Source organism: Peromyscus eremicus, chromosome 7 (genome assembly GCF_949786415.1).
Source record: "Peromyscus eremicus chromosome 7, PerEre_H2_v1, whole genome shotgun sequence".
Taxonomy (NCBI): Eukaryota; Metazoa; Chordata; class Mammalia; order Rodentia; family Cricetidae; genus Peromyscus; species Peromyscus eremicus.
Genome location: NC_081422.1, coordinates 104,731,992 through 104,745,814, shown reverse-complemented (window position 1 = coordinate 104,745,814; position 13,823 = coordinate 104,731,992). Strand labels below are relative to the sequence as shown.

General features: G+C 46.5%; 2 protein-coding genes across 2 annotated transcripts in view; one reads left to right on the top strand and one right to left on the bottom strand.

Annotated features, from left to right (window-relative positions):
* The first annotated feature begins 854 nt into the window (after positions 1-854).
* On the top strand, positions 855-4,317 carry Rtp3 (receptor transporter protein 3). The gene is made up of 2 exons (XM_059267139.1): positions 855-1,016; positions 3,000-4,317. The coding sequence occupies exons 1-2, from the start codon at positions 859-861 to the stop codon at positions 4,075-4,077; spliced, it is 1,236 nt and encodes a 411-aa protein (XP_059123122.1). The 5' UTR covers positions 855-858; the 3' UTR covers positions 4,078-4,317.
* Positions 4,318-7,508: 3,191 nt separating this feature from the next.
* The window catches only part of Lrrc2 (leucine rich repeat containing 2), a 29,328-nt gene continuing 23,013 nt past the window's right edge, over positions 7,509-13,823 (bottom strand). Inside the window, exons 6-8 of the mRNA XM_059267138.1 lie at positions 12,237-12,392; positions 10,706-10,842; positions 7,509-7,708 (exon numbers count right to left, since the gene is read on the bottom strand). Coding sequence (XP_059123121.1) covers positions 7,659-7,708; positions 10,706-10,842; positions 12,237-12,392 — 343 coding nt within the window. The 3' untranslated portion in view covers positions 7,509-7,658. The remainder of the gene's footprint in view (positions 7,709-10,705; positions 10,843-12,236; positions 12,393-13,823) is intronic.

Sequence of the window (13,823 nt, the reverse complement as noted above, 5' to 3'; positions counted from 1 at the left end):
AACGCTGCCGGCCTCTGCCTGGTCTCCTTCCCTTCCTCAGTCTGGGGCGGTAGTGAAGTTTCTCGTGGAGGAAGGCGATGGATCCCTCTTGGTCTTGGGCCAGCAGCCTCCCACCCACCTAGGGACACATCACCTAACCTCCTGGGCACACACATTGTACCAACTTTGATTTCTGGTAAGTGGAGAATCGGGCCTGAGACCTCTGCTCAGGCTATGCTTGGTAGACAGGGACAGCTGGGTGTCTGCAGCTCACCATCCTGAGGAACTAGGTATGAATAAGGACTTCACAGGCTGTGGGAATCCCAGGGAGCCCATTTTGCCCCAAGCAGGAGTCCAGCGGCCCAATGGATGAAGATTTTCATACGTTAGAATGGGCAAAGGCAAGTGTGGTTTCCACCATTCTGAGGGTTCTATGCCAGAGGCAGTTCCTTCCTGATTTGGACTCCAACTAGTATATTGAGACATGAAAATCAAAGAGTTGTGTGATTTCTTGTGGTGTCAACGGCTGTCCTCTTAACTTGGGAACAGATTCAACTGACCTTTGTCCCTGGGACAGAGGGAGCTGAACCACAGTTCCAATTCAAGCCTTCGGAATTGCCAGCCTGAGCCCTCACTCTCTGAAGTGGACAACCTTACCTCCTGCCACAGGTCTGTCCGGGTCCAGGAAACTCTGCCCCCACCCAAAAGACCCTGGGACACCCAGGAGACCCTACCCCAGCCCAGGAGACCCTACCCCTACCCAGGAAACTCTGACCAGGCCCAAGAGACCCTACCCAGCCCAGGAGGCCCTGCTCTCACTCAGGAAGCCCTGCCCTCACTCAGGAACCCCTACCCCAGCCTAGGCACAGCACTGCAGCCATGATGGAAGAAGACATAGAATTATGGCAACAAGTTTTCCAGGAGCTGATTCAAGAAGTGAAACCATGGCACAAATGGACCCTCACACAAGACAAGGGCCTTCTTCCTAATGTTCTGAAGCCAGGATGGATGCAATACCAGCAAAAGACCTTTGCCAGGTGAGAGAGGTACAATGGTCTCATGCCAGAGGTCCTTGCTTGTTTCTCACTTTTCTCCTCTGTCCAGGCTCGCACACTGAGGAATACAGGAAGGAATTCCAGCTTCAGTAGAGACTGGGGACCCCCACCCCATCACCATGAACTGAAAACAGCGCCAGGCCTAGACACTAAGAATTCAGGCTGGGAAGTGGGACAGCGAGGAAGGGGAGGTGGGGGAGGGAGAGCTCATTTACTCCAGGGGCTCTGCATTTGCTCCCTGCCTTGAAAGACTCCCACTTCCTGCAGCCCCTGGAGAGAGACAGGGTTACAGTGAGGAGACTCCTCCAGACAGCCCGCAGGCGCGTGTCCCTCTCTACTATGAGCCAATAGATTCTTTCTTAAATAGGACTTTCAGAGGCCACCCAACATTTCACCCTCTCTTTTCCAGGGAAAGTGGGTGCCCCACAGCCTAGCAGTGGAGATAGGATGGCACAGAGGGTAGAGTCCCGGGACTCGTCATGCCGACTGACCTCTGTGAGGGGACTGCACCTTTCCCAGGCTGTAGCTAACTTGGGAAGCTCCAGAGAAAGAAAAACCTTAGTTTGTTTATTTGAGAAGCTGGAACTCTGGCTTGGCACACAGTGGAGCTAGAGTGATGAGACCAGGCCACATGGGTGGCAGCTCAGTGCAGCTCAGTGCAGCTCAGGACCGCTCAGTGCAGCTCAGGACAGCTCAGTGCAGCTCAGGACCGCTCAGTGCAGCTCAGGACCGCTCAGTGCAGCTCAGGACAGCTCAGTGCAGCTCAGGACCGCTCAGTGCAGCTCAGGACCGCTCAGTGCAGCTCAGGACAGCTCAGGACAGCTCAGTGCAAAACTGAGGGAGATTTTCCGGCCAGTGCATTCTGTGGGACTCAGAGCTGGCTTCTCAGCCTCTCCCCCCCTCGGTTCATTTCCACATTTGCCCTTAGAGGGCAGGCTAAGATCAAAGCATAGAAAAGAGGGCCCTGGGGCTGTAGTTCCAGGTGCATTTACTTAACATGCACAAAGTCCGAGTTTCTGCACCTAGACCTCACTCTGTCCAGGCTCCTCCAACTCCCCACCTCAGACTGCAGATGCCCGTCTCAAGCAAAGTTAGGCTCAACCGCTATGGCCCCAACCTGACTGAATAAGAGCAAGTTCCTGGGGTATTTGATGAGCAATAAATGTCTCTGCCACACTGCCATCTTCTGGCTTTGCACAATTCCTGTTCTAGGAAGCACAGGCTTCCTCCGTTTTTTTCGTCACCGTTCCTAACAGATACTTGTGTGAATATCTTGGAGAAACTGCTCTCTCTGCCGAGACGGGGTGTCATTCTGCACCCTATTGGAGGCAAGCACTCAGAAATCATGTAAAATTCTCTGGAGTGTGTAAGAAAAAGAATAAGTTGGAGGAGGGGACCACAAAAGAAGAGAGAGCTGGAGGCCATCATCTCTGGGGATTCTACAAATCATGGGGCCTGAGTAACAAAAGCAGGCAAGATGTCTCTGAGGCAGGAGATTGCAGCTCTCTCCTGATCTGTGTTGGCAACTTACCCAGCACCCACTTATATCCACTTGTTGATTTCAGCACAGGGTCCTTGGGGAGAGGCGGGGCTGTTGCACGTTTAGCCTTGAACACATCTACACCAGTGTTTGAAGAAACCATGGCTTAGGACTCAGATCCCAGAGCTCCCGTCCTGCCTCTTGAGCCCCAAGTCCTGGGGTGTGATGAAGTTCCACTGTGTGCCTTACCTTACCTCTGCAATGTACACACCGGACTTAGAAAATGTCCTAGGCCCCTTCTGAGTCAGATGGCCTGTGACGAGTGTTTGCACAGTAAGCATCTGATTATGGTCACAGGGCAGGTTGGTGACGCGGTGGAGATGAGCAGGAGGGGCTGGTTCACTTCTCTCACTGCTGTGAGAGACTCCTTTTGCCCTCTGGCAGCTGCCCACAGCTCGGCTGAAACTCTGGCCTCTTCTCCACAGGTTCCACTGTTCCTGCTGCTCTCGCAGCTGGGCCTCTGGCTGCGTCCTGACAATCTTCCACATGCACTGGTGTGAGAAGAAGGGCCAGGGCCAGGTGAAGATGAGGGTCTTCGCTCAGAGATGTAACAAGTGCCCTGAGCCTCCGTTTGAGGCTCCAGAGTTCACTTGGGACAACATCTCAAGGATCCTGAACAACCTGCTCTTCAGAATTCTGAAGAAGTGCTATGGAGAAGGGTTTAAGCAAATGGATGAGATTCCTTTGCTTGGAGACACCAGTCTTGAAGGACCACATGACAGCAACAACTGTGAGGCATGTCTGCAGGGCTTTTGTGCTCAGAGTGGCTTAGGCCTAGCCTCAAAACCACCAGCGCGCACATTATCTCCCACCCCCTCTAAGACAACTAGGGAGCCTAAGGTCACGGCCATTTACAGCAACGACCCCCGCTCACAGACCTCCTCTAAAGTGGAAAAGCCCCAAGCATCAAAAGTGAACCCCAAAGCCAGTAACCCTTCCAAAGCTGCCCTCAAGGTTAGCCACATCTCACACTCATCAACTACAATATTGACAACCCAACCGTTGTCACGGGTAAGCTCACCTACCCCAACATGTGTCACTCAAATGCCTTCTCCCGTCAAGAGCAGCAGAGCAGCAGATGCAGGAAAGAAGACCAGGTCCAAGACCCCAAAGGCATTGCCCCCATCCTCCTCATTTGTCCCACCCACTTCCTCCTTATTTGTCCCAACCACTTCCTCCTCATTTGTCCCACCCACTTCCTCCTCATTTGTCCCACCCACTTCCTCCTCATTTGTCCCGCCCACTCGCTCCTATGTTGTGCCCGATTTTTGGAGACCACCAGCAAACACCGCCTGCCAGGTAGAGAGAAGCAGCCATATCCATCCACCAAGTGAATCTTGCTGTGAAGCTTGCTGTGGGGCCTGCTGCCAGGACTTCTGTGAGTGCCGCAGGGCCTGCTGCAGGGGCTTTTGTAATTGCATGTCACGTAAACCGTGTCAATTTTTGGTCTTCCTATTCACTGTTGCTTTTATTGTGACACTTTGCCTAAAATATGGTATATGAGTCTTGAAAAAAGAATGCTGAATGGGAAAAAAAATCACAACATCCCCAAAAAGTCACACATTGTGTAACCCCTTTATATGAAATGTCAATAAAATTAGTAGTGGAGTCCAGAGGTGGCTACCAGGACTGGAGGAAGGGAAAAGTATAAAGCCACCGTTTAACCAATGTGGGTCTTGTGAGGAAGAGGGTGATGAAAATGTTTGGGAATTTGAGGAGATGGCAACAGTCTCTCAACTCCGTCAGCGCACAAAAAGCGACTGAATTTGTTCATCTTAAGATGGCGAATTTTCGCCGGGCGGTGGTGGCGCACGCCTTTAATCCCAGCACTCGGGAGGCAGAGCCAGGCGGATCTCTGTGAGTTCGAGGCCAGCCTGGGCTACAGAGTGAGTTCCAGGAAAGGCGCAAAGCTACAAAGAGAAACCCTGTCTCAAAAAACCAAAAAAAAAAAAAAAAAATACGGCGAATTTTCTTTTCTTTACCTTTTTTCCCATGGGGATGAGTTAAGGTAGGTTTGAGATCTCATGATGCAGCCAAAGTTGGTCTGAAACTCACTAGGTAATTTAGGCTAATCTGGTGGTATTTGCTCCGCCCATGACCTTGGGCTATAGGGTCCCAAGGAGCCGGTGAAAAGGGTCATATGCCCCTTCTCCCTGCTCCTGCCTGAGAGGTGGGTGCGCTCCAGGCCAGATCAGACAACTTTAGCTGTCTACTCCGTTCTGTATTTGTAAGTGTATTTCCTCAATTTATATCTTAATAAATTCTGTTACCCATTTAATAGACTCATGTGAATTGATCATATAGTCTCACGGTCCCATCAATCCTCCTGCCTCAGTCTCTCAACTGCTTGAATCTCAGATATGAACCACGATGCTCAGCAGTTAATTTTCTTACGACTCTCACCTGAATACATTTAAAAGAATACACGGTTTTGACCTATCATGACGGAACAGAGTCTGAAGTGTTGAGGACTCAGAACCATTTGGAAGTCTTGAACCTGTGATCTCCTCAGCAAATTTTGCTCAGGCCCTCCACTGTCGGTCTGGTGTGAGACGGAAGCAGTAAACTGAACGCCTGGCTTCTCAAACAATGGTCTCCATGGAGGTGCATGCAGCTATTCTGTGATGGGGAAAAGATACTGGGAAGAGAGATGCCTTCTCAAGTCCAATTAGGGAGTTCGGGAGATGTCCCAGAAAGTGCAAGGACCTGAGTTCAGCTTGGCAGCACCAGGAAAAAGCAAGGTGTGGAGTCCTGTCGTCCCTCCAGCGCTGGGGAGCTGAGACAGACAGCTTCAGGGAGGGAGTTACTGGCCAGCCAGTGTAGCCAAAAGAACAATCTACAGGCTCAGTGAGACACACTGCCTCAGCAATAACAATAACCAACGACACAGTGATAAAGTGAGGAAGGTACCCCGTGTCAACATCTGGGCTCCACACAAACCCGCACACACCCGGGACAAGGATTTCACACAAAAGGCTGGTTTTATTTAAATAAAACTTAAATTATGAACGGTCTATTTGTGTAAAATTCTACACTTCCGTCTTTTCACATACAATTTTCCTATCTTGATATAAAACACGTATTTGAGTATGAAATAAAATTCTCATCAACTTGAAACATTTTTAAGTGTTGAGAAGAAAGGCATGAAGTTTAAAGTAGTCCTCATCTTCCGACTCTGCACCTCTTAGCCCACGTCTCACTGTTTGCTTTTTGTTGAAGGAACCCTCTACTGAGACATCTCCCTGTGACTGGAAGATGCTACCTCTTTTATATCTATGAAGGATAAAAATGTTTGGACTTAATTCAAACTATTGACACAGGCAAAATATCAAGACGCTGATTTTAACCTGTCTTCTTTCAGTTTCCTGTGAGTGTTTATGTATGCGTTACATAGTTTTTGCATGTGTGTAGGGTGTGTGTGTGTGTGTGTGTGTGTGTGTGTGTGTGTTTTGTGTGTGCATGCGCGTGCACACGGAGAGGCCTGAGTTTGAATCATCTATCATCTTTCCACTTTATTTACTGAGCCAGGGTCTCCTATTCGAAACAAAAGCTTCCGGTGGGCTTGGCTACCTAGCCAGTTTGCTCTGAACACATCCTATTTCCATTTCCCAGGACTGGAGTTACAGGTGGGCCCCCATGCCCACTTGACATTTCCATGGGTTTCTCAGCAGCCTTCCGCTGGTCCTTAGATCTGGGTGGCAACAACTTCAACTGCTGAGCCATCTCCCAGCCCTACTAACCCTTTGTTTTAGGTTTTTAGTTTAGTTTTGTTTTGTTTTAATTAACTGTGTATGTGGCAACCTTTTTAAATTATATGATTCTGAGAGCAAATCAGTTCTTCAGGTAAGAAAAAGTAAAAATTCCCCCCACCCTTTTTTTTAAATCACAGATAACCTCTTCCTACCCCAAGCCAACAGGTTAGGCCTTGCCATACAGTATGGTAGCCACAGCGGCTATTGAAGTACACTGCATTTACAATTTAGTTTTCCAGGGTCATCAGACAGCAAGTGTTCCGTGCCTGGATGGTATGGCGTCTAACAACCCAGATACAGAGTGCTTCCCCCACTGCAAAGGCTGTAGCGGCCACCCTGGACTACCCCAGGGAAGAGTCCACACATACAAACAAGTGATCCATGTGCATTTTTCCTCCTGTCTTCAAGACAACCAGCCATCTCCTGTCTGTTTTAATCTAAGACACTGGTATAAAAATAGAAGCTTTATACAATTCTTCCAGGGGTATAATGTGACAGAAGAGCACAGAGCCCAAAAGTCAGCCCTGCCTTCACCAATGCATACATCCCAGTGGCTCCTGCTCGCCCACAGCTGCACTCAGGTGGGCAGAGCCCTCCTATGGTTCCCAGAGAAGCCTTTCCAGGGGTCATCAGTGTGGACTCCTCACTCACCAGGCCACCTACAGGAAGGAGCCTTCAGGGCATTGCCTCTGGTTTTTGTTGTGATGTCCCAGCTCTACCAGGTAACCAGTCAGGGCAGGATGGCTCCCCAAGCACACCGTTCAGACCTCCCTAGGCCCACGTCATTTGAGCATCCAGTGCCCAATGTACTCCACACACCAGCCCTTCCTTTCCACCCTCAAGACCCAAATTATACCTTCAGTCTCTCCTGAGAGTTAAAATACAATTTTAAATGTACTTGCCAAAATCAATTTAAAATGTGGAAATAGTAACTTGTTTAAACTCAAGGAGCATTATTCTCATTAAAAATAAATAGTATACTAAAACATTTTCAAGGTGGTAAATTCTCTTTCATTTACAACCCTCTAGCCCTTGAGTCCTGAAAATAATGCATCCAATTGCAAAACTTGTTCTATATGCTACATTTTTTAAAGAATGTATTTCCTAAAATATTAAATGTGCATTACTTAGAACAATTAGTCTATTAATATTATTACATAAGCAAATTCATCAGTCTTCCCATATTTGAAATTTGAAAATTATTTTCTTAACAGTGATGTAGTTTCTAGACTTTGTCCTTAAGCACAAGCCACAATTCCTATAAGATGTAACACATATACAAAGATGTAGAGCACAGGGCAGCAAGATTTTGTGGTCTTCTGGTGGGTCAAGTCAAAGTTGAAGGCTAAACGACACTTTAGTGGTGTAACTGGGAACAGCTTCTGCAATAAAGAAAAAATATATACTTAGCTATTCACTCTTTTTAATTATTCAATTTATTTTATGTGTTTGTGTGTGTTTGTCAGCATGTATGTATGTATGTATGTGCACCACGTACATACCCTGTGTTCCTAGAGGTCAGAAGCGGGTGTCTGAGTCCCTGGGACTGGAGTTACAGTGAAGTCAGTTGTGAGCTGCCGTGTGGGTGCTGGGAAATAAACCAGGGTCCTCTAGAAGAGCAGCCAGTGCTCTTAACCCCTGACCCATATCTCCAGCCTCTTAGTAATTCAGTCTTATTATGAAATATAACCACAATGCAGTGGCTTGCATCAATACACAAAGTATTGAAGCTTCATATTTTAAGTATAGAGGGAGTGTATGAGGCATCACCAGTGGGTAGCCAAGTTTAGAAGCATTTAGATCTAAGATGCTAATACTCATTCTCTTTCTTTTACAATCTTTCCAACCATCTCACACAGCTCCCTCTAAGCTCTGGAAACTGTATGACCATATAATAATAGAAGCTGATGAGACTGATGGTAAAGGACATGGGGCTGAAGACAGCAGGTGGGAAACAATAGGGTTTATAAGAGACCGGGGCTATTTCTTTTTTTTTTTTTTTCAAATAATTTATTTAAATTTATTTTATGTGCGGGCTGGAGAGATGGCTCAGCAGTTAAGAGCACTGGCTGTTCTTCCAGAGGTCCTGAGTTCAATTCCCAACAACCACATGGTGGCTCACAACCATCTGTAGTGAGATCTGGTGCCCTCTTCTGGCCTGCAGGTGTATATGCAGACAGAACACTGTATACATAATAAATAAATACTTTTAAAAAAAAATTTATTTTATGTGCATTGATGTAAAGGTGTCAGATCCCCTGGAACTGAAGTTACAGACAGTTGTGAGCTGCCATGTGGGTGCCGAAATTGAACCTGGGTCTTCTGGAAGAGCAGCCAGTGCTCTTAACCACTGAGCCATCTCTCCAGCCTGATCAGGGATATTTCTAAACCAAGCATGCTCTTGCTAAATAAACTTAGCCTTGCTCCTCCAAGTGTTTAGGGTCCAGTCTGTCCCTTTATAGCCAAGCTGCATCTACAGATGGCCTATGCCAACCATAAGTAGCAGTCAAGTTGGGGACTGTGGGTGGAGCACAATGGTAGAGAACTTGTCTATCATACACACGACCTTGAGTTTGAACCCAAGAAACAAAACCCTTCCCAGCCTCTCCTGAATTATCTGTCCACATACATTCCTCAGGATACCAAGATTCTGTGGAAAAACAAACCTAAGTGAACCATCCCCTGGTTGGCCAACTGTGCTCTCCTTTAATTGTGATATTTATACAGGTATTTGGTTTGGATGAGTTGACGTTTTCAAAAAAAATTTTTTTAAAGATTTATTTATTATATATATAGTGTTCTGCCTACATGTATGCCTGCACACTAGAAGAGGGCACCAGATCTCACTATAGATGGCTATGAGCCACCATGTGGTTGCTGAGAATTGAACTCAGGACCTCTGAAAGGGTAGCCAGTGCTCTTAACCTCTGAGCCATCTCTCCAGTCCCTGTTTTCAGATTTTTAAATCAATTTTTGAAATGGAATCTTATTATCATATTAACTTAGAATACTATTTTGTCAACATAATTAACTTAAAGATCATTTACTAGGAGGCAGGAGGGCTCAGTGGATAAAAGTATTCCACTATGCAGATGAGGTGGTCTGAGTCTGATTCCTGAAACACACAGAGGCAGGAGAGAATAGACTCCGTAAGGCTGTCTCCTGACCTCCACATGCACACCTAAGCACACAAGCCCTGCCCCCCACATCAGGTACACACACACAAACACACACACACACACACACACACACACACACACACACACAAGTATTATTTTTTTTGTAATTTAAAGGTTACATAGTTAGTATTACAACCTTCACATTTTAATTGTGTGTTTCTCAGCCTCTGTGTTCTGTCATACAGTTGATACACGTAGCAAGCATGAAATATTCTAGGAAAATCTCATGTTTCATGCAGGAGACCTGTGCAAGATCAAGGCAGACACAATCCCAGCCTGGACACAGGAGGCGGGCATGCAGGCCCACGCCTGGCTAAGGGGTAACTAGGAGCTACTGGGAAAGGGAGAGTCGGTTCTCCTCAGGGTGCAGCCCCTGCAGAGTGGGCCACACAGCCCGGAGTGTATGGGCAACAACAACTACAGCTGAGTGGTTTTCTAACAGAGAGAGGAAAACTAAACTGAGTAGGAAAGCTGAGTGGACCAGGAGTGAAGCGGGTGTGTGTGTGTGTGTGTGTGTGTGTGTGTGTGTGTGTGTGTATGAACAAAACACATTATATGAAATTTATGGTGGTATTTTACTTGTACTGAAATGTGATTTTAATTTATGTTAATAAATAAAGTTGCCTGGGGGTCAGAGCTATTAGAGCCATAGCAAGAGCGTGGCGGTGGTGGTACACGCCTTTAATCCCAGCACTTGGTAGACAGAGCTAGGTAGATCTCTGTGTGTTCAAGGATACAGCCAACATTGGAGACACACGCCTTTAATCTCAATACCATAGAGGACCTGCAGGGCTGTACATACAGGCAGTGACAAGGCAGTCACGTGTCTGGGTTTACAACCAATGAGAAGGCAGAACAGCTAGACTATATAAAGACATACACACAGGAAGCAGGTCCCTTTTGGAGAGCTCTCGGCTGAAGCAGGAAGGGTAAGGTGCTTAGCTCTGACCTCTTGGCTTTCTTCTCTGAATCGGCTCTGTGTTTCTTATTTAATAAGACGGTTAGTTACATCTACAGAAATTCCCAAAGAACCAAGAAAAATGAGAGGAAAAAAACTCATGTTCTAAGAAAATGCATTATTGCTTCACAAATAGTCACAAATAATTTTTTTGTCAATTTGACTTACGTTGATGTGTGTATTTCATGAGCAGGTGGAGTTTATATAATAATTTTGGATGGTTTTAAATATTCCCAACTCACCTCTTTCTTTAAGATCTTCAATATATGCTTTCATAAACTCTTTGTCAAAATGCTGACGGTCCTGTTCACTTTCTATTATTTCATTGCTGTCTTGACACTGGGTCTTATCAATAGGATTGTCCATAAGGCTTACAAATCTGTTGGGGAAAGCATGGGAAGCAGCTCATGTTTACTGTGAATGTTCAATTGCAAAACTCCTCTTCAGTGTGTTGGAGAGATGGCTCAGCAGTCAAAAGCACTGGCTGTTCTTCCAGAGGACCAGGGTTCGATTCCCAGCACCTACAGGCTGGCTCACAACCATCTGTAACTCCAGTTACAGGGGATCCAAGCCTTCTGATCAATGCATGCAGGCAAGCAAAACACTCATACACATAAAATAAAATAAATACATCTTTTTAAAAAAAATTAAGAATATAGGAGGCAGAAGCAGGTGGATCTCTGAGAGTTTGAGGCTAGCCTGGTCTACATGGTGAGTTCTAGGACAGCCAGGGCTATGGAGAGAGGCCCTGTCTCAAAAAAAAAAAAAAAAAAGAAAGGAAAGAAGGAAGGAAGGAGGGAAGAAAGAAAGAAAGAAAGAAAGAAAGAATATATATACATACACACATATATACATATATATAATCACTCTGATTTCTTTTTTATCAACATTTAAAGAGTGTGAAGACTTTTTTTTCTGAAGCAGTGGTTTCTTTAATTGGCCTATCTGTTCATTCTTTCCTTTTTCCATTCCAGTACTGAGCTACACGCAGCCTATCATTATTTTTCTTTAATCAATAACCCAGGGATGGAGCTCAGTTGGCACAGTGCCTCCTTAGGTGCACAAAGCCCCGGTTTTCATCCCTAGCACCACATAAACTGTGCACGCCTGCAATCCCAATTCTCAGGAGGTGGAAGCAAGAGAATGAGACGTTCAAGGTCAGCCTCAACTCCATAGTGCCTGAGTCACATGAGACCCTGTCTAATAGAAATTAAAAGACCCGAGTCAGCCAATCAGAATCCCGTTTTTCCTTTATCTTGCTCACAACACATCATTTTGGTTTTGGTCTCTTCATAATGATAAATGAAGACGTATGCAAAGGTTCCCGAGGGCACAGTCTCTTGCCTCGTCATCTTTCTATCTGCTTGGGAGTGAGCAAGACTTCACCCTAGACTGGAGCCCATATCCCCTTTCCATGGATGGCTGTCTTTGTTTTGGAGTTCACTGAGGGAGGTCAGAAAGATGAGGCAAGCAGAGAGGATTCCTTGAACAGCAGTATCTGGCCTACCCAGGGCAGCAGGGATGTGACAGCTGAGAGGCAGATGAGCACCCAAGCCTGGGTCCCCACCTCATGCTGTCCATTCCCAAGTAGTTTTTGTAGCTCCAGAAATTCAGTGGTGTGTACTACTCAGGGCATGTGAAAAACAAACAACCCCCTCCCAATTCCTGCAGAAAGTGGAGTCAGGTCAGATTCTCAGGTGTATGAGGATCCCCCAGGGGCGTCAAGGGTGCCTGTCCTGGGGGCCCCCCCCCCTCCCCCTCCCATGTACTCACTTTAAAGGTGTGGAGGCATCGCAGAGAGCAGTCGGGAGCTCCACCAGGTGATCCCCACTGACAACCAGCAAGGTGAGCTTTTTGAGGTTGAGCATGGCTTGAGGAAGGTAGGTCAGCTTGTTTTTATACAGGAGAAAGCCCCGCAGCTCTTCCAGCCTGTGGAGGAGAAGCCAGGGCTCAGGAGAGGCTCCACAGGGAACTACAGGGGACTACAGGGGACTACAGGGGACTACGGTGCTCCAGCCGGGAAAGCCTGCTCGGCTCATCCCACCAAAACATGTGTGCAACCACAAGCTTTCTCTTCACATTTAGATAGAGTTATGACGTTTTTAATTATGCATATAACTTATAACTATGAAGATTTTACTTTACTGACTAAATCACCCACTGAAGACGGGTTCAGCAACAATACAGAACACGGCCCACTGGGCCTCAGAAATCAGCAGACTCCTCTAAGTGTCTCCTGCATTTAGACCCTCCCTCCAGATTATTTTTTTCATTTATTTACAAAGTCTTACGTAATGCCACAAATCTCTCAAAAAGTCCTGTCATTTCAAACACAAACAAGTCCCATTTGGTCTCCTTAGCCCAGGAAGGTATTCATTCATCACAGGGACCAAGAGTAGAGAAATGTCACCTGAGAAATGTCATGCGAAGGCCTAAGCCAAGGCCGGTCTGTGAATCATAACAGTTTTTTTATACTTCCTTGTAAATAAGAGTGTAGACTCCGCCAGGCAGTGGTGGCATACGCCTTTAATGCCAGCATTTGGGAGGCGGAAGTAGGAGGATCTCTGTGAGTTCGAGGCCAGCCTGCTCTACAGAACTAGTTCCAGGACAGCCAGGTCTACACAGAAGCCCTGTCTCGGGGTGTGGGGCGGGGGAGGTGTAGACTCCAAGAGTACACAAGTTACATGCCATTCATTAAGCCCAGCCCACTCTCCAGGCCCAGCATAGAAGCCTAATAATATCAGTGGCATGAATGACTGAATCAATCTATCTCACATTATGTTTCAGTGCAATAATTATTTTTTAAAGAACTGGTTACATTTTAAATTAATTTTATTTTTATTTTTGTGTATGCACACACATGCATGAAGGGGCACATTCACATGTGCACATAAGCATATGCAGGTCAAAGGTCAACACTGAGGGTTCCTGTTATTATTCCTTGCCACTTCTGGAGTCACATGACCCACTGCCAGCAGTCAGGCAAAATGCTTAGTCACTCCAGGGCCTTATGTCCTATGTAAACTGCACGCAGTGATCACATAATCTATGTGCATGCGTGATGTAGCTACATAAGCCCATATGTGCATGTGTGAGGTGACCTATAAAAGCAGGCTCTACCCCCTGCACCGTTCTTTTCGGTAGGCCTACCTACCTCCACCCTTCCCTTCCCTAATAAAAACTCTTACAGTGGGTTCCATTGTACCTCGTGTTTTCTCGCCCCAGTAAATAAATAACACTTCCACTGCTGCCCTCCACCTTATTTTCTAAGAATTATTTCTATTCTTTAATTATGTGTACATGAGTACAGGTGCCCGCAGAGGTCAGAGTGCTCTATGCTCTGGAGCTGCAGTTACAGGC

Bases quoted from the DNA above. Each gene is read 5' to 3' on its own strand.
- Rtp3 (XM_059267139.1), top strand. From the start codon at position 859: ATGATGGAAGAAGACATAGAATTATGGCAACAAGTTTTCCAGGAGCTG. The intron at 1,017-2,999 runs GTGAGAGAGGTA...TCTTCTCCACAG, and splicing joins CAGCAAAAGACCTTTGCCAG to GTTCCACTGTTCCTGCTGCT.